At 38.2% G+C, this 21527-nt stretch overlaps 1 protein-coding gene across 1 annotated transcript in view; it reads left to right on the plus strand.

The window, feature by feature from the left end:
• Nucleotides 1-2996: 2996 nt before the first annotated feature.
• Nucleotides 2997-21527, plus strand: part of Madm (MLF1-adaptor molecule) — a 114522-nt gene continuing 95991 nt past the window's right edge. The window contains exon 1 of the mRNA XM_087360176.1: nucleotides 2997-3607. Coding sequence (XP_087216302.1) covers nucleotides 3479-3607 — 129 coding nt within the window. The 5' untranslated portion in view covers nucleotides 2997-3478. The remainder of the gene's footprint in view (nucleotides 3608-21527) is intronic.

Here is a 21527-nt window from a genome sequence, read left to right on the forward strand (position 1 = left end):
CCAAATTGAATATGTGTTTTTATTGAAAACACATATTCACGAAATTACATATTTTTCATAAGCTAGCCAAAAATTTATGTCTATAATGTCATGTCTCAAAACTATTAACAGATGAAAGTTAAAAACTCTGCACATTACCACCCAGAGGAGGAAATTTGAGAGCATTTAATATTGAAGTTGTAGGTTAAGGTAGTCCGTAGATAACAGAGGTGAAATAACAAAATAAGATGCAGTTTCATACCTGATTTATTGAGGTCTGACAGCCCATTAACATTTGTCACTTATAACAAAGATGTAATGACATACAGTAAAAAATATATTTAGAATTCAACATTGCACTCCTACTGTACTTTGAAATAGCCCTTGTGTATTTAGTTACTGATGAAATGAGCCGTGGGCTGAAACATGCATCCTTGAGGAGAACACTAGTCTATAACCTTAAATTAAAAGTAGGTTAAATAAGGTTCTTTTGTGTTTGTGAGAGAGAGAGATTAATTTGTTTATTAAACAATGTTTTGGCCTGTCTTTTTTAAGAAAAAAGTTTAAATACCCACAGAAATTTGAAGAACTAGACATATCAGAGGCAGAAGAATGTGAGTATTGTTATTAGCCATACCAAATTCTAAGGATATACTTTATATTGTGGTGCATAAGACGTTACTCTTAACAAAGTCTTAAATCTTAATAAAGTATGATTGTTACCATAAACTACCTTATTATCAGCTGTATGTCACATCAAGAATTACCATATAGGTCGATAATGTGTTAGTTATTAGTTAGGTTATGTAATATTGCTAAAGTTGTGAAGACAAAGATTTCATATCTCCTTCTGAGAAAGTACTTAAGTCTCTGAAACTGATCAGGAATGTGTTATATGTAACTGACAGCGCGTGTTCCTTTGAGTTTTGGTGTTCTCTTTCATGTACCTTGTATACTTGTTCCTGTCTCATGTGTCATCACATCTTTGTTTGTGCTGGGGGAATGTGTGCTTTAATGAAGCTGCGACCTATGTCTGTATATGCATCGTTGTTGGCAAAGCATCCGCCAGCCTTTCAGGTCTGTTGTCTGTGGGAGAGGAAAGAATATATTTACTTGTCACAAATTAAATTAACTATAAGACTCGTTTTACATTATCTGCATTTTACTGAAATCCACTGAATGCCATGGCCGAGTGTCGAGCACTCCGGCTTCATTCACATCTTGAGGTCCCAAGCTAAAATTTCAGCCCATAGACAAGCTGTTCTCTATGAGTTTTTTCAGGGTTTTTCTCAGTCCCCCAGAGTACTTTAAATAAGACAATGACCACTTCCTTTCTTTTGTTTTATAAGCCATTGTTCATTAATCAGCCCGTCATCTGATGCTACATATTCTGAGCAATTGACAGCTCTCTTAAATAAATCCATAACTAAGTATTTGCAGGGAAATTCTCTTCCAAAGATAAAAAGGTAAGTTTTTGTGAAGCTGTGAGCTATAGCAGTAATTAATAGTTTATTGGCATGAATTCCCACAGCAGACATGTTGCATCACAGGTACAAACTTCTGGTGTTCCACAAGATCTAACTTTGCTCTTTTTTGGTGCTGATGGACAACCACCTTGACATTGTAAACATCTTGAACAGGTGTTCATTTTCTTTAGCTACTTGAAATCTTAAAATGACAAATCATTATTGTTCTCCCACTCCATTATCTTCATGACAGGTTAAAATATATCTCCCAGCCTGAAAATCTAAATATTAAAATAAATTAAACTATTTTTTTTATATGAGTATGAAGGTTGGTCGCTGACCCTAACAGAAGGACACAGATGAAGGATATATGAAATTTAAAGTTATCATGGTTGTGAAGATGTCCGTGTTGATCTTCTGGGTGGTAACATCATTTTGGGGAAACATTCAACCTCTATCTTGAGCCCTGAATGCGCTGAAGATGGAGGCAGTACATTTCTGCAAGATGTTGATATCTGCCTACCATGGCACAAGTACTTAGAGGACCAACATTGACAAAGTAATGACTTAGATTGGTTGTTGGAGTCCTGTAACTCAATACATTTAAATAAACTTGCAGCTATGGTGAATTCTACCAATGGTTTCTAGGTATTTACTAATATAGAATGTGAGATTTTTGTTGGAATACTTTAGAATTGGTGTTAAGTATGTAAATGATCAAATTAGGAGAGACCAGATGATGTCTGAGCTTTTAATTAATCTTATATGTTGAGCGTTTGGAACTAAGTGTCTTTCCAAAGTAAACAGTTTTGTTTGTATGAATGATGTTGAGGTGAAATTCATAGAAGGACATGGTTATGATGGCACTTTGGTGGTGTGTGGCAAGCGTAATGGTGTATAAGTACCGTCAAAACCTGATACGGTGCCCCTCTATATACCACCATCCTTACATTGTCCCTAAAAATCCTCAGAACAGAAATTCTCTATGTAATTTCAAAGGGAATCCCCCCCCCCCCCCAATAAAGCACCACTTCCACTAATTGTCATCTGCCAACATCTGTGAGTTTTTAAAAGTAACAAAACAGTAAATAAAAAAACACTTACTAAAATTATAAAGATGATAGATAATGTATGGTACTGTAATGGGATTTGTCTGTCTATGTCGGGCGAAGCATCCACTGACTGTTAACGTTCACTGTGCTTCCTCACCTCATAATATCTATCAGTAAGGCCTACTCAGTTGCTTTTGCCAGAATTCGAAAGACAGTTATAAATACATTTAATAAAATTTTTGATATGTGTGTGCGTGCGTGTTCAAAGGTTCTTTAAGTTAGATGGCAAAAGGATGTGGGTAAGTGTGTGTGTGTCATGAAGTAAAAATACTTGTAAATTTTCATTTGAAATAATATCAGTTTAGATTGTAGTAATTTTTTACCAATGTGGAGACTGCTGATAACATTAGCCATGGATTCAAATGTTGCGCCTGACATTCATGCACTCTGATTGTAAAATATGGTACTAATAGATTAATACCAGTAGAGGGCAGGATGGTTCTGCACTGATATAACAGTAGCATTTGGTGAACCACGATCCGAGCTAAGCCGAACGTGGATACACGAAGTAGTGCGATATAGGTTCGATAGTGACTGAGTTCGAGTCAGTGTAGAATATAACCATTGGAATGTTACTGTATTACTCGTTTGCTTTGTTTACTCATATGATTTGTATTTTAAAAGTGAGTGTTTCTTTTGAATAATGGAGCTACATTTTAATGAGGAGAGTGTCACGTGATCTTTCAGCAGAAAGGAAAACCTAAGTTCGAACGATTCCGGTTAACAAGTGACGGTGTTTTCGCGTTGAACCAATGAGAATCACAAACATAGCTTAGGGCTTGAAACATTGTAGTGAGAAATGTTGAATAATGATCCATGGCTGTGAATTGTGGTGTGAAGTGTATAGTGAGATGTGTCTGTATCTATAAACAGTGTGATGTCTGTTTTCAAGACGTAAATCGTACTTTCTAATTCTCCGGAATGTCTGGAAGTCGCTCAAGTAACGACCCGGAACATAAGTCACCACGGGAAAGTGGTGAAGATTCCGAGGATGAGAGTGAAATTTTAGAAGAAAGTCCATGTGGAAGATGGCTTAAACGAAGAGAAGAGGTGAGTACTTATGTAATGAAATATTTTGCTACTGAAGAAACATAATGGGATGTTGAAGTAGCTACGATATGTTGTTCACTTTCCAGTTTGGTTTCTGCATTCCCTTTTTTATTCCACATTACATCCCCACTCACGTAATACTCACCATTTCAGACAGGTTTAAGTTATGATATAAATAAAGAGCCAGTTCATTTGTTGTAGTGCCTCTTTTAAAATACAGTATGTATGGCATCTGTGTAAGTAACGGTACTTCGTGGTTAGTGCTTAGGAAGTTTATTGTCTATTATATTACATTGCTATATTTATTTTTCATATTTTTTTGTAAGGCCATTGCAATTGCATGGGTGGTATCGTTTTCAGTGCACATGGATTATTGTCCTAATGTGTGATGTTAAGTTTTGACAGTGCAGGAGAATTAAATGTTAAACATTTATTATTTTTCCTTTTTATGATCAACGAAATTTTATGCCACACATTTAATTAAAGCCTCCAGTTCATTCATCATAAATGCACATTAAGAGAAGAATCTGCAGTGTAAACAGGAGGGGAAGAAAATTGCAGTTTGAAAGCTACAAAAATATAGAAAGAGGCCCGTGGAAGTGCCTTTGCAGTGATTGTCCAAGTTGCAGTGAACATAACGTCTGGGATTCTTAGAAAAAATGCACACAACACAAAATAAATTCTTTTGAAGGAGATATAAATTTTGTCAAGATGTTGCCTTGTTTGTTACTTACATCCTCCATGTTGTTTACAATCACAGTAATGAGAGCAAGAATTTACTGGTTTGAAGTATATTAAATATCTTTAAACAGACTTAAGCTATCCAGAGTGAGAAAATTTCATGCTCTGGACAAAAACTGTGAATACCGCTGTGCCATGGATGATGTCAATGTTACCACATATTGAATTATTAAGAAATGCTGTGGTCTGTTACAGACTGTAGCAAAGAAACAGATTAATATCCATTTGTTTAATATTCTTATCTTTTTTGGGGGCTTTAAAACTTCTTTTCTGCTGTTTCTTCTGTTTGTTGAATTTTCTTTAGAAAATTTTGACATGATGTTGTGGGAATAGACAACTAATTTTGAAACATTTATGAGTTATGAAACTGCCCTCATAGAAAAACGTGTTGAACCTGCCTTGGGGGATTATATCAGTATGTAGGCCAAGGACTTTGGTAATACCTGCATTTTTTATTATCATACTTAATGCACACATTTACATTAATATGTGTCTGTTGTTAGTAGATATTTTGTTTAAGATTTTTAGAATGCACTGCAAGTTTATTTTCCTTGGAACTAGTGAGCTAGTAAAGATGTCACTCATGCACTTTCAAAGAACTGCAAAATAATAACAATAGTATTTGCAGCAAGTAGTATGGGTTTTGATGTGTATAAAAGAAGCAGAGGACCATGTATTTATTGCATGCTGAGGAACTTCGTGTTTCACAAGACTCCATTTTGAATAAATGTTAACTTATGTGTATTTTCTTTATCTGAAATTCTTGCACCTGACATTAAAGAGTTCACGGTAAAGCTTACAAATTTTAAATGGTTACTTGTTATATAAATTTTTGGAAATTAATTTCAGAAAAGTGGCATGTGGTGATTTGTTTGAAACTTTTTCTGTAGTTTCAACCACATTTCGCCCCTTCAATAATATTTGGATCATAAGAACTTTGGATGCCGTAATGAATTTTGTAAAGAAGAGTCGCACTTCCAAGTTCGAAGATATAAAACTTTTATATATTTAAGTTATTTAATGCTGAAAATAAATTAATAGTTTCTTGAGTGCGTTGTTGGATTCCACAATGTTTCATTTACAAAAATGGAACGCATTCTGTGTACTACGTGACTAACATGGATATTTAGTAATACGTTATATTTATTATTGGAATCTTTTATACTTTTATTACATTTCATGAACATTTCTCTTGCAATCACTTTAGATTGATTTCTGCCGAGATTAGTTAGCGAGTTCTGCCAGTTTAAGACGTAGGAGTAGACAAAGGCAAGATTACATTCACTGGAATATTTGGTTCATGTAGTTGAAGAGGGTATATGAAGGATGCTGCTAGTACATGTGGACATAAAAATCAGATGTGGATTTCTTCAGTTTCGTATAAAAAATTCTGTTATGTTTCTTAGCCACCAGTGATTGTCGTATACTGCAGTAACATAACCGATGGCTGTGCAGAAGGAACTGATGAGTATTAGAATGTTCATAGATTGTCCAATTTGTTTGTATGTTTGTTTTTCCCCCAATGAAGTTTGAGTAATGGGAATAAATACATGATAATTGCTGATGTCTAGCGTGGACTGCACTACATCAAACAGTGACTGTAGATTGAAGCTTGTGGTTTTCTATTTCACTGAATTAAATATGTGTAAGATGGATAAATTATGAAATTTTCCTTTCAAAATGAACGAAGGTCTAAATATTTCAGTATTTTATTTTCATATCGCTTAGTTGGCATTTTTTTTTTAAAATAGCCCACAAAAGGGTGTATTGAGACTGATTGTTTTATTTGAATCCCCGAGCTGCATATTGTACAATAAATTATTAATTTTTGGAAAAGTTACCTATTACAACTGTGCTTCTCCGTCTGTTCAGCAGTATTTTGTTTCTGACTTGCTAGCGAGTCATAAAATTTTGTGTTTGCAGTGTTTTTTTTATGATTAAGATGTCAAACAAATTTTTCAGATGGGTCCTTCTCCTTGACATGCAGCTCAAACACTGAAAATGCATTTCTGGGCCGAAAGTTTGCTCGTCAGTAGTTCTAAACAGTGATTGAGTTGATACGTCAAGTTCTGAGTTCGTGCCACTTGTTAGGTCGTTCGGTTTTACTCCAGTGGTCATCATTTTAACATGATTTATGTACACGTTTGTATCACATTATGGCATCCTGTTTTCCTGCTTGTTTCAAGTTATGGTCATGTTATTAATTTTTTGAGGTAGTACTTTGAATCTTAATTAATTCGAATTTAGTTAAAATATGAAATGAAGATTTCCGTCTTCTGGGTTGTTGCGCTGTGTAGTCTGGTCGATGTTAACCAACGTTTCAGAGGTCATACTGCCTCCATCATCAGGGCGATGAGTATGAAGATTTCTGTCTTCTGGGTTGTTGCGCTGTGTAGTCTGGTCGATGTTAACCAACGTTTCAGAGGTCATACTGCCTCCATCATCAGGGCGATGAGTATGAAGATTTCTGTCTTCTGGGTTGTTGCGCTGTGTAGTCTGGTCGATGTTTACCAACGTTTCAGAGGTCATACTGCCTCCATCATCAGGGCGATGAGTATGAAGATTTCTGTCTTCTGGGTTGTTGCGCTGTGTAGTCTGGTCGATGTTAACCAACGTTTCAGAGGTCATACTGCCTCCGTCATCAGGGCGACGAGTATGAAGATTTCTGTCTTCTAGGTTGTTGCGCTGTGTAGTCTGGTCGATGTTAACCAACGTTTCAGAGGTCATACTGCCCTGATGATGGAGGCAGTATGACCTCTGAAACGTTGGTTAACATCGACCAGACTACACAGCGCAATAACCCAGAAGACAGAAATCTTCATACTCACCGCTGTGAGAACCTCAAGTCTTACAAAATATGAAATGGTCACTGCTCGTTTACATTTATATTCTTCTGTTGATGAACTCCTACAGTTTGAAAGGACCCATAATCCTTTTAGAGCTATGGTAATTAATGTAGTATAAAACATATCTGCTGTTTGGTGATGGATTTAGTATAACATTTTAATATATTTATGTTAAGCGTCGCTGTTTGGGAAACCGAATTAATGTGTACTCTGTGGATTGTTCTACGTTCTCTTGTGATTCTGACTAACCTTTGGATCCGTGGAATGCATACTTGTGTATTTGTTGGTGTGAAGCCAGAAAAATATGGGACTTATTTACAACATTCAGAACAGCTTCTAAAATTCTTGTGTTAGCAGAATTATTTTTTTTTTTGCACACTTTATGAGGTGTATGTAGCTGACACTTCAGTTCAGTTTCAGACAATTCTCAGATGGAATTTCGAAATGTAGCTTTTTCAGTGGTTTAAACACACCTTTGTGACGGAAGGCAGCACATGTAAGTAAAATCACCGGATTAAAATATTAGCACCTATTCAAATTGGGGGCGTGATAAGACATGGAGTTCCTCAAGATACTTTGATTTTCATATATCATTGATCTACCCTCAGTCATTTAACTCTCGCTCTAAACCAATACTTTTTGTGGATGATACTAACATTATTTGGCGTCCAGAAATTGACTGCTTCCAAATTTGTGTGAATTATGTCTTTGCTAGCTTGAACAAATGAATAAAAGTAAAGCTTTCCCACTGTACCCCATGTAGGTGCTTGGGGGGAGAGCTCATATAGATCCTAATCATTCTAGACCTCACCACTAGATGGGGTGAGTGGTTAGCATCATGCCCTGGCCACGCTCTACCCCCAGCCATTGGACAGGAGGCTGGGTGGGTCTCAGAACCTGCTGGGACGCTGAGGCTAGAGGAAAAATCCTCTGCCCCTGTTGGGGATCAGATCATACTGACTGAACAAATGGATTAAAGCCAATAAGTTCATATTAGTTTTTGACAAAACAAATTTTATAATGTGTATTACTAACAAAAATTGTGTGGGGTATGAGGGTAAAATTTTGCTGTCCTACAAACTGGAAAAAACATATTCAGTACATTATCCCGAAACTAAGTTCAGAATCTTTTTCTATGCGTGTCACGTCACTCGTGAAAAACAGAAAGTTTAAAATTATTCTACCTTGCATACTTCCATTCATTCATCATCATCATCCTTTCCGTATTAGGCCTGGTACGGTCTTGTATTTTCCGTCCATCTCATCTGAGGTTGGCAGAGAGATCTTTTCCCAGCAGGGCGGTATTTCAAAATTGCATTTGGGGAATCTACTGTCGGTCATTCTATCCACATGATTTGTCCAATTTTGTTGATATTGCCAAATGTAGTTCATTGCAGGTTCCATCTGAAGTTCTGTCATAATGTCCTCATATCTCATGTGGTCAAGTTTGATGTATCCCGCAGTTCTTCTCATGAATCTCATTTCGCAAGCTGTTATTCAGCAAATATCCTGTTTTTTTTTTTAAAGTCCAAGCTTCGCTTCCATATGAGAGGACAGGTCTCGCGAGAATGTTGTAGAGGCGTGAGCGGGTATGTTTCTGAAAATGTCAGGGCTTGAAGACAATTATTGATAATACCCATTGTTTTCGTGTATTTATTAATTTTTTTTGTGAAATATCCCTTTCGTCTTTAAAGGCTGAATTATATCCCAAATAATTAAATTCATTCACCCTTTCCAGAATTTCCATTAATTCATGTATGTCACTTAGAATTAAAATAATGGTAGGCATTGAACAGAGACCCTCATGTAGAGAATTTTTTTAAGAAATGTAATATTTTTCTACAAGCCTGAAAATTCTTGGTCACGTTATCATCATTCGTAGCGGACAACGTAGAAACATTTCGAACAAACTCAGATATCGACAGTATAAATACAAGATACAGATACAGCCTTCATGTGCAGATTTCTAACCTCAGTATCTGAATGGAGTTTCCTTTAGTTGAATTAAGATGTTGATTAATCTTCCCTCCGTTATCAAAAGTCTGAATCATGATATAAAGAAGTTTTATCTCTCTCATTCCTTCTACTCCGCAATACAATTTATTCCAACCAAAAATTTGCAGATGTTATCAGTTCATGTGGGCAGTAGCGGTGATACTTTCTCGAGAAACTATTTTTACATTAATACAGTAATTTACTCTAAATCGCTGTAATGAATATGTAATTTATGTTTGTATTTGTGCTGTGGCGTGTTCTACATCTTTAGCTAAGGTGTATGAAGGCTTAATGGAATGTAAATATATTATTTTCTGTTCTTATCTTCTCTGTTGTGTGCTATGCTGTGCCATGCTACGCTACGCTACTTACCTGAAATTAATTTCTGAAGTTACGAACTTGTGACCATTTATATCTCTTGAAACTTTACAAGTTTTGAGGTACATTTATGTACATGGAAGAAGTTATCAAAACCTTTTGCAGTGAACTCTGGAATGTTTTTTTGTAAGAATGGAATTTTTACACCGATGTGAAAAGACGAGAAACATTATAGTTTTGTAAGTTATAATCTTTGTCTTCGGATGGGAGACGGAAGATTCCAAACTGCGTTGTGACGAGCATTCCCCATACTTAATCTGCTAGTCCAGTTTAGGCCTGTGGCCTGTTCCGACTTCAAGGGTTGTTATTTAAATTTCCCTTGAAGATTGCCACTAATATAAATTCTACCCAAATATTTTGGATTTTGCAACATTTTAAGGATACATTGACCACTTATATTGTGATTTTGTCCACGAGTCTGCTGTAGAAGCCTGAACACATACAATTAGTTTATTTCTGTATTTATTTGAAGTTAATTTTTGTGTTTTTGCACAGTAAAATATCATTTGCATAGACTAGAAGTTGATGTGTTCCATTCAGTTCAGGTGCACCATGAAGTCTGGTAGAAGTTTTACAGACGTTTCAGAGGTGCTTTCTGCGTCTATCATCGGTGAGATGAAAATTCAGTTCTGAAACGTCGGTTCACTTGTAGTAGACTACACGGTGTAGCATCCCAGAAGACAGCACTGCCATGAAAACCTCAAATCATAAATATATCAAACTTTCTAGAATGTCACCAATGGCGAGGTATCTCAGTTTAACAGTAAACTTATCATTTGCCTCTCGAAAAGAAGTGTGTTTTTCCGTGAAATGATCGTATGCAATTTAATTAGCACATCTTCAAAATCCGTTTGTGTCTTGCGAATCTCATTCTTAAAAACTTCTTCTATCTTCAATGCGTTACACTTTTAAAATAGAATTATACGTCTCGTATGATTTTTTTTTGTAAAAAAAAAAATTATCGCATCGACGGCCATCTTGGACGATTGATTTTTTTCGATATTTTTTTTTGTTACTACGAAAGAAGGACTGCATTCAGTCGTCAGAACAGCTGTTTCCTCCATTACCGAAGATGACACAAGACCGTGTGAACGTTTAAGAGTGTCCCAGGACAGTGTTCAGTTGACAATCAGTTCCCAGACTTGCTCATTCGGGATTTAATACAGTGGACGTGCTCACGTGAAACAGACATCTGTTTCAGATATTGTCAAGAAGACGTTTCAGAATTAAGACGAATTGCAGTGCGTGATATTGCATCCAGTGTCTGCGTAAGCGTTGGAACTGTAGAGAACTCTGATTGTTTAAAAAAAGTATGTGCAAACATCCGAATTGTTTTGAACTGTAGAGAAACTCATTTCTGAAGCGTATAACAGGCTCTGACTCCATAATCGAAGAGGTCCGGTATAGAATGGTGACACAAAGGATCCCTACCACCCAACCTTTAGCTAGGAAGATCATGGCAGATGTCTTTTGGGACCCGGAAGGGAGTTCCCTTCAATTTTAACAAGAATAACAAAGTTTGGCAACATTGGGATAGGTCATCTTGAGCTCAGTCAGTATAGTGACTGGCTACGACCGGGGTTCGATCCCCGACGGGGGCAGAGGATTTTTCCTCTAGCCTCTGCGTCCAGACCAGCTCTGCGGCCCACCCAGCCTCCTCTACAATGAGTACCGGGATCCTTTCCCGGCGGTAAAGCCGGCCGCGGCGTGATGCTGACCACTAACCCCATCTAGTGCCGAGGTTAAGAATGAGTAGGAGCTATACCTCCTCTCCCCCCCCAAGCGCCTACATGGCGTATAGTGGGACAGCTTTACTTTTTATCATTCGTTACCAGGGTGATTGCTTGATAAATTATTTTTAAAGACGCTAACTTCAGTACATTTGATTAACTTTTCGAGCTCAAAATTGAATTTGTATTCGTGACACATCGTTTGTTTTCGAAACTTGTTTCTGGTTTTCCCAGCGAGTTGTACCCGAATATTAAGATGGACTTTGGTCTGGAAACAAACCCCCGTTATTATTGCTTGAAAGTTGAATCGTTTTGACTAGCATTGTTTCTGCATTACTCATCTGGTTTTCCGGTTTAAGGACGGCGGGTAGAAGGAGGAGGGAGGATTCACTTACGGAACAGGATAATAACAACTGTCAGTTTATTTTTAGAGCGGCTTGCTTGTTTCTTGTTCGTTTTGCCTTCCACCGCAAGTTGACTGGCGACGGCGACCGGTTCTAGTATTCGAAGTGCATGATACTTATTTAGAGGTCATTTATAGAACCCGACACAATGTCTTTACTGTGATTCATTTGAAACCTGGCGATTCCGAAATTGGTAGTTGGATAGCCTACCCTTACACCAGGCCTCATTTATGTACGTTCAAGCCTGGAAGGATCATTTGTTTATAAGCAGTTTTTGGATATTTTTTTCTCTTGACAATGTCAGGCCACAGAACAGCCGAATGGATTTCCATGAAAATTTATATTGGAGATTTATTTTTAACATGTCAACATGTGTGAAGACCCAATGTGACGAAGGATTTTGGAACCTGTTAACAAGGCCATTGGCCCAAGTTCTGAGATGGTAGGTTCATGGTTTTTTTTGGTATGATCACGTGTAAAGAATTACCAGTTTCAAAATTTTGACGTAAACACGTCTATATTGAAGGGTCATTCCGCGAAAAAGTGTTACGAAAAAGTGTAAGGAAAACGTGTAACACGGTTACCTATGAAATATCAACAATTTGTAAATATGGACCATTGTCGTCGGTAATGTGTAAGATCCGTACCAACAAATCGACAACAATGTGTAAATATGGACCGGCAACAATGGTTACCTGTTGTTGCATTGTTATGTTACCTAAGAAACGTCATCTGTTTACTCGGCATTGTTGTGTTACATTACTGCCGTCAACAATCCGCTTTCGTAACAAGAAGGACGACATTGAAGATAACATTTACATTACATTACAGAGACGTAAATATAATTTAAATACGGAGACGTATTTAAGGCAAATTCTCCGGAACCGTGGTTCCACTGTCGTCAATGTGCTTCAATTGGAAAAGTACAAAACATTGAAATGGGTAATTCAACACCGTAGTCAATAATATTTAGAGATGTTCTTCGTTTAAAGAGTTTGTTATTGCTGTAGAAAGCATCTGGTCCTACACCGGAAGTCATTAAGCCCAGGCCATGGTCATTGGCAGAGGTCCAAGGCCGTTGGTTCTAGTTTTATGGTCATTGTTCATAGTCCAGAGGTAACTGGTCTTCGTTTTTCAAGGACATTGGTATTGTGCCTCATGTAATTGGTTCTAGTCCTTCATTAGTCGCCTTGAACCAACGAAATGTGACGGCAAAACGGATTTCAATTAAATTTCGTATTTTTGAATTGTAGTCAGATTTGATTGTTTACTCTAATTTTTTGTTAAAATCATATAAGAACGCTCATTTTACATGAAAATCTGATCCACGCATTCTTAACAGCACCAACGTCAGTAATGACTACTCCCCCCCTCCACAACTTGGAAGGTGACAGTCGCCCGGCTCTGTCTTTGAATGAACCCGTAGGTTTGTTTACGTGTTCACTAGAGGTCACCACTGGGCCCAGTTTGTATTCAACGGCGCTTTCAGTAACTCCAGACTAAAAAGCGTAGAATGATCGGATGATCATTGAGTAATGAATTAGAAAGGATGTGGGACGTAATTTTGGGTACTATTCCGGGATTTGCCCGGAGGAAAACAATACCTGTCAGGTTATCGGAACTCATGGCCGAGATTTGAACTCGGGATCTCCCGAGTTCGAAGCAGGTGACGACGTTAAGCTTAGATCAATCACATCCTCCCGTCTTTTGTTCTAGAAATCCATTTCAACATTGCCCTCCTCAGGCCTAGGCCTTCGAGTTGTCTCTTCCCGTTATGCTTCTTAATCAAGATCTTGAATATATGTTTTATCAGTAATGGTAAACCTACTAAAATGGTAAATGGTACCACAAGATATTTCATCACCACTACGTAAACCATCAGCCTACTTTTTAGACTTATAACCAATATTTAAATATAAGTCTAATGGTTGTTGCAGAAATCGGTTGATTTGTAGACAGTTTGTATTCTTAAGGTATCACAGCCAAAGTCACAAAGAATTTTTCCTACACCACGTGGCTCAACGCGTCGTTGAATCTCCCTAAGCGTTAGGCCGCCTGCGGCACACGCGGTATAGAAATTGTTCTTAAGATTTTATGTCGAGGTCGGATTCGGTATATTTTTACCGACTCCACAGCCGTGATATCGATGTAAGGTCGAGTTTATGTCGTAATTAAGAACTCGGATTTTCTCGTTCTGTTAACTGGAATTTCACCCAGGGAATTCTCACGGGGTATTTAAGAGATGAAGCCATCGAGGTCCTTCAGACTCTACCGTCGGTGTAGCGGATTTTTATGTCGAAATAGAGACACATTTGACAGTTTGCGATAATTGAGCGTCACTTTAAGAATTCAGTTGTCTGTAATAACGCAGGGTAATAAATATTGATTATTTAGGCCCAGTCTCTCTTAGGCTTTTAAGACGACAAACACGCCTTCTCAGATTGCTAGCGTGTGACTCAAGATAAGTTCGCTTGAATTATGTTTACGATGTTTTCTGGAAAATTCTTAACTGAATTTTGCACACGTAAACAAATTTACACATTCAGGCACCATCTCTTTTAATTTCTTCAGGTTGCCGTTTATGATCTATTGTGTTATGTTGGTAACGCCCAGGCGTAAACACTTTTTCAGACGAACAACAACCTGTTTTCCCCAACAGATAATGCTGTTTTCACATGCTGGTAGTCTTCCTAAAATGTCTAATACATACATTTAATAAGGGAAGGTGTATTATATCGAACGTTATTAATCACACCCCACTCCTTTCTATACAGGGTGATTCAAAAGGTTAGAGCCAAACTGAAGAAGCGTATAGAGGGACTCTGAGAGAACAACTTTCGATTAGGAATCCATGTCCTCCGAAGTTATCCTGAGTCAGTCGAGGCCATTGAAGGCAGGGAAGTCTGATAACATATCGCTGAAATAATCGTACTTTGCTAATTGCTAATGTAATCCTTGTACATTCATAAAAAAACAAATTAAGCTAGTAGGAGAATAGTAAAGTACGATTATTTCATCGGTATGTTGTCAGACTTCCCTACCTATTCCTATTCGAAAGTTGTTCTCTCTGAGTCCATTTTGAATCACCCTGTATATACAATCAGAATGATCGGCGAAATATCTGGTTTGAGACCAAGTCTTAAGGAAGCTAGCCCAAGAATTAAACCCAGGCCGCGCTATGGCCATCTTTTCCCTGTTTTCTATTCCACTGGCGATTTATAAAGCACCGTATAAATTCTGCATTCACGAATTGAAAGTCTAAGACCTATGTGACCTGGGTGGTATCGTGTATTTCCTTGAACATATTTTACGATTATTTTCTGAATTAATATTAGTTTTATTTTTACGATTTTTAACATTTTCTGTGGACTCAGAAATGTTCAATTTAGCCCCAACCTGTATGTTGGCCAACGTATTAAAGTTTACGTTCATATTTTGAATAGTTGATTTTAATTCACAATTTATTTCAGACGTATCCACACTTTCTACTTTAGTTCGTGTCGGATGTGTATATATTATGTGCTTTGACAAATATTTTCTTCATTATTAAATTTTCGTACTGAGATATACAAATATGTTTTCACATGTCGCCTTGTACATTTCAGGATATATGAACTCCTCATTCTACTCTTTCCAACTCCGTCTGATGACTCTTGTAACTGTTGTAATGGGGACTATTTCCAGGCAGCGTTTCAGCGAGGTGTGCGCGCGCATGTAGTTCCCATGATTCATCAGCAATCGACCGATTTTCATGTGAGGTTAGAACACCATCAGCGCCATTGAAAGTCAAGGTCTGATGCATTTAAGGTGACGCATCGAGTTTTCTTAGAGACTTTTTCCTTTGCGGATTTAGAGTGTTGACTCCCAAAGTGATTTTACAGAAAAAATTACAGGCAGTAGAATTGTTTAAACTTGTATGCTGATTCTTCGGAACCGTGACCGTTACTGTACCGTATTTCCGTGGGAAATGATTTGTGACGTCATGACGACCTCGTGAGTTTTATAGTTTGATGACAGTGACTGATTATCGGTTGTAGCCGAGTCAAGGACGTTTTTATTGAATCATCTAGTTTTGCACGTTTGACGATACCGATTTCGACATCGCATTCGTTCCGAGGTTATGTTCAAAAGTAAACTGAACCCATCTACTTGTTAATGTTTAATGATAAGGGTCCTGGTTTTGGGGGACAGTTGATCTTAAGAACTCTGTTTTTCATTTTGATATAATCTGCCGGCCCGAAAAGTGATAATTACGTCTCTTGTTCTAATTAACATCAGTTGTCGCCCTGAAAGCTAAGCCTGGACGTCATGGAGTGACCGGCAGATCATGTACACTGATTACCGTCCTCGTATTAATTGACTATAATTTAATTATTATAAATGTAACAAGATCTGATTTTATAGTAGAATTATGTCTGGTTTGCGTACAGAACGTTAATCTGAAAGAAAGACATCTTGGAGATGTGTATCGGGGGTTTTATTGAAAATCGAATTTTATATAGGAGGTGAGGTTGTTAACTGGATTCATCTGGCTCAAGATGGGGTCCAGTTTCATGTACCAAGTGGTTGCCAGACGACGAAAATATGTTACGTTATTGCAATATTGATGTGGTATAAAATAGTTACTGCCTAAATTAAGAACTTATGTTTAATATTCCGCAAGAACAAATCGGAACAAATTTTTCCAAAGAAAATTGTGTGGGTATGAACGTGTTTTCGACATAATATTTTAATCAGCGTTGTGAAATTTCGATGTTTTGATAATTTACAAGCCGGCGGTCAGCCTGTCGATAGGAAGGGCGAATTTGGTCCTATTCGTAAACAGCCAATCGGTGGATGACAGGCGTATTCTATATTACGTTGTGATCGCCTAGCAACAAGGCCATAGACGGAGAAAATGGATAAGTCATGTTTCCGACATACTGAACGCTAACGGCAACTTTGGTGTCTGTTTCTCGGTCAGCTGATCACCTACTGTCAACTACCACGAAGCTAACGGTGATCATTTTGAACACCTACACCAGATTTCCTAATCACAAAGTGCCAATGCTGACGTATGTAATGGTATAGTTTATTAAAATGTATTTATTCGATTTATTGAATGTTTATATACGTCTTTTTTTGGGACACTCTGTATGCATGGGAAACAGTTCGTCTGTTTAAGTTCGTGCATCTTTTTAATAACCATCGGAGCATAAACTGTGTAAGTCCGTGGCGCCTTCGAGATGATCGCTCTGTGTTGAATGCTTAATAATGATCTGTACTGTAGTTGGCAGAAGTTTCTTACACGCAGCAATCATTTAGGATTGGAAACTTTGTACGTTAATAACCTGTAGATCTCATTTATAGATCTGCGAAATCGAAATATCTGAAGGGATGAAGACACTTGATAGGTACAAATGTTGAAGTGAGTCTTGAGTAATTGCGAGGGCGTGACTCAGAATAGGATCCAGAGGCGGGTTTTGTGAACACGGCAGCGAACTGTGTCTGGTTTATTAAGAGTTTGAGGCTTTCTCGTCTAGCTGAGTGGCGGAAAGCTTATCAATATAGTCGGTAGTTTTTGGCCGGTGGAGAAGCTAGCGGAGCTGGCGGACGGACCTACTCTACGGTCAGTGTATTTCTTTTGTTTGGGCGTTCAGTCCGAGACTCGCTCCTAGCCTTTCCCTTGAAAATTCCACCGGCCAAACACCACTGCGCCGACTATAGTGAAGATTGCTGTGTTCCTGGTTGTTGCGCCGTGTAGTCTGGTAGATGTTTACCTACGTTCGCCATGATGACGGAGGCAACACCCCAGCAGACAGCCATCTTCAGACTCTCAGGCCGTGGAAACTTCAAATCCTTGCACAGTCACGCCCGGAAAGTTTGTAGTCGGCCGTGAACATTTAGTTATCCGCTGTGAGGCTGAGGGAATTATGTGATCCTGCTCCAGAGGTCAGGGTAGAAGACTTGAACCTAGTAAAAAGCCTCGGACACCCATTGGGTAGGAGGCAGAATTAGCCACGGAGCAGAAAAGACATTCTCTTGTTAGGAATTGTACCAAGTCCATTCAACCCGCAGTCTTGTCTGAGTTACGTTGCAGTCACTGTCTCGGGGAAAGAACGTTTCTTTGTCGTACGTAGATTTTTTATGTCGGAGCTGTAATACTCGGAACTCTTGAGCTAAGAACTTTTGGTCGGATAAGAAAATTGAATGGAACGGTAAGGTGAAAAAGTTCCAAGTTTAGTTTACTGTTCTGTGTCGTGGATCTTGGCAGTAAAATTGAATCTTAGTATAAACATTGTCACTTTCTGAAAATTTACAAACACTTCTAAGAAGTGTCTAAAATAGGCCACTCGTCTTAACCTTCGCGTGTCGTGGTGATGACTCGAGATACAAGGAGGCGGGCTTGGTCGCGTGTTGAAGGAAAGATTTAAAAGTGTAGCCTTCCCAGTCGGAACGAACATTTCTTTGACAGGAATCACAATATGCATTCCCACATAAAGCGTTTCTTTTTCTGTCGAAAACAGTTTAGCCCAGGAGAGTAATCGACGTCACCTGGGGGCACAGTGTCTGTGGTTATTCTGAATTGTTTAAAGTTTCGACATTGTTAGTGGGAAACGTTTCTCCGCTCTTTGTAATGTGGATATGTTATTACGTGTTTGACATTTAACATCCGGGTGTGGTTCACTGACTTCTGTCTCGTAACTGTGTACATTTTTTTTTTCAAAACGAAATGTGGTGGGGGTGATGGCTCTGCAGACGAATACGGGTGTTCGAATCTCTTTGCCGTCTGTACGTTCACCCCCACACAGCGGAGAATTTCTTGAGGGTAGGTCGTGAATAAACAGCCACGGTGGTCTAGCGGTTAGAACGCTGGCCTTGTAATCCTGGGGTCTCGGGTTCGATTCCCGTCGGTGCCCGAATTTATAACTTGTGTTGGGCAAGGCCGTGGTCTAGGCAACACGGAGTTTTCCTCCGTGGCATCCCAACAATTACTCCATTCACACACAGAAGAAGGCAATGGCAAACCACTTCTGGATCATCTGCCAAGAACGTATATGAACAGGTCCCAGTCCGAGAAGAGAAAAGGATGGAAGGATCCTGTTCATATGGACCTGTCGTCAGACGGAACACTAAATAATAGTAAGATGAGGTGGTCTAGCGGTTAGAACGCTGGCCTTGTAATCCTGGGGTCTCGGGTTCGAATTTATAACTTGTGTTGGGCAAGGCCGTGGTCTAAGCAACACGGAGTTTTCCTCCGTGGCATCCCAACAATTACTCCATTCACACACAGAAGAAGGCAATGGCAAACCACTTCTGGATCATCTGCCAAGAACGTATATGAACAGGTCCCAGTCCGAGAAGAGAAAAGGATGGAAGGATCCTGTTCATATGGACCTGTCGTCAGACGGAACACTAAATAATAATAAGATGAGGTGGTCTAGCGGTTAGAACGCTGGCCTTGTAATCCTGGGGTCTCGGGTTCGAATTTATAACTTGTGTTGGGCAAGGCCGTGGTCTAGGCAACACGGAGTTTTCCTCCGTGGCATCCCAACAATTACTCCATTCACACACAGAAGAAGGCAATGGCAAACCACTTCTGGATCATCTGCCAAGAACGTATATGAACAGGTCCCAGTCCGAGAAGAGAAAAGGATGGAAGGATCCTGTTCATATGGACCTGTCGTCAGACAGAACACTAAATAAATAGGTCGTGAATGGTTTAATGGATGTCAAGTGACTGTTAGGGCCTTACCCTTCGTAGTAGGAGGAACTGAGTAAAGAAAGCGAAAAGTCAAACTGCCTCCAGGAAGAGATTAACGCCAATGAGAAGTCGCTCTTGAGAAACTAGTAGTTGCTGAGAAATTCAGGAAATCCGCTGACTTTTATGGGACCTCATAGGTCCTATCGCGTTCACAAGAACCATACGTTGAGCAAATCGACTACAGTCCACATTGTCATACTATTTATTCTACATATATTTAATATTATTATTGTTACTCTGAACATCTTTTGTGATTTAAGGTAAGAACTATTAATGTAATAACATGTATTAGTGACGAGAATTATTCGTTGTTCGCTGTTACTAGCGGCATTGAAACTGATTCGCCGGTCACCCACCGGAAGAACGCGCACAACTCCCGCCCGCATCAACGCGGGACGCCGGCTGACCACGCAATGGAAGCTCGACCGCAGCCTCATAAATTGTATACCCGATACATTGTTTGTTTTGATTTGGGTGTATTGTGCAAATGTGTAATCTGTTACGAGACAAATTTTTTGTTGTGAATCTTATGGAACGCTGTGTAGCATTACATTCATTTATAATTTTGTATAAATGTGTTTTAATCTTGTTGAAGATTATGCAAATATTGCCTACGTATCTAAATTTGTATGTTGGTCTGATGTTAATATCTGAATATTTAGCTAGCGTCTGTAGAAAGCCTCTGTTCTATGTTTTTGGTCTTTGCACCGAACATTCATAAATGTGTGAATGTATGATTAAAATTCGTTTTTTGAAGTTTGTCGGTGTCTGGTCGTGGACAGACTTGCAGACAATCTGCACAGATTTGCCTTCCGGCCATTTCAAGATTCCATTTGTATCTCTGCGTCAGATTTCAATTACTGCAAGGCAAAGCGTTTATTATTACAAGCCGAGTAATTTGTAGTGTCAGATTGTCGGCTTTCATTACCTCAGTATGGAGTTTGCTGTGTTGACTGGTTGCTGACTCGTCCCATTTGTAGGGCTCGGATTACGAGTCACCGCCAGCTTACCATCCATATACACCCGGTAATAGCAGTCCGGAGGAGAAATCGAAGGAAGGAGGATATTTGTTAACATACTTCGATTCTAGTACCGCTGTTGTTGTAGGCCACACGCGTATTTTACAATGCAGAAAAGTGCCCTGCAAGCCGGTAGTAGAGCATCGTGACTGTTAACAGTTGTAGTTAGGGTTTATACAAAAACCGACTTTTGAAAATACCGGTTTTCGAATCCCAGTATTTCCAAAAAATGATTTTCGAATTTTTACAAAAAAAAAATTAAAACTGTAAAAAATATTTATAGTTATTTTAAATTTTTTCAGTTTATTTAATATTTATGGAACTACAAAAATATAACAAAATAAAATATACTCCATACAAAACCAAATAAAAAACTAAAATCCGTACAAAATATAAATTATAAATTTTTATTTCATTTAGAATTTTTCTTCAGGAAATGTGATTTCAAAAAACATAAAATGTCCACTGAACGATTACTTAATCTTGTTCTTATTCTAGATACAAAATTGCCTGAAATAGAAAATACTCTCTCACTGGCTACTGAACTTGGTTTTATCGTTTTCAGGGCATCAAATAATAAATCCAAATTCTTTGTTCTTTTCAAATACTGAAAATTCGGCCTTCAGTGTCTTCGGATTTGATATTATTTTTTCAGGTTCCTCAAGAAACCTTCTTTTCGAGCTTTGCCCTGATTAATAGTTTCTCCTTCTCCGATATATTCGTCATCGGAATCTGTTTCCATACAAGAATTTGGATAAATTCTAGACAGTATTTTTCCAGATAACTTAAAAATATTGAGTTTCGAAGCTAGTGGAAATACACTAGATTTCTTTCTCGAAATGTTTCGTGGATTTTGCAAATGTAGCAAAAGGCTTACCAATCCAACTTGTCTTCTTTCTTCAATTCGTATTTCTAAAGCATTTAATAATTTGGAACTAATTTCAGTCTTTAAATTTCAATGATTAATAATCATTTCAGCTATAAAACACGTCACAACAAACCCCAAAGTCAGTCAACATGTTTTTCGAACAACCCATAACTCTAAGGAAACAATGCGAAGTTT

Source organism: Zootermopsis nevadensis, unplaced genomic scaffold, assembly GCF_977971745.1.
Source record: "Zootermopsis nevadensis isolate Lab colony 2312 unplaced genomic scaffold, Znev_1.0 Znev_ptg000003l, whole genome shotgun sequence".
NCBI classification, from domain to species: domain Eukaryota; kingdom Metazoa; phylum Arthropoda; class Insecta; order Blattodea; family Termopsidae; genus Zootermopsis; species Zootermopsis nevadensis.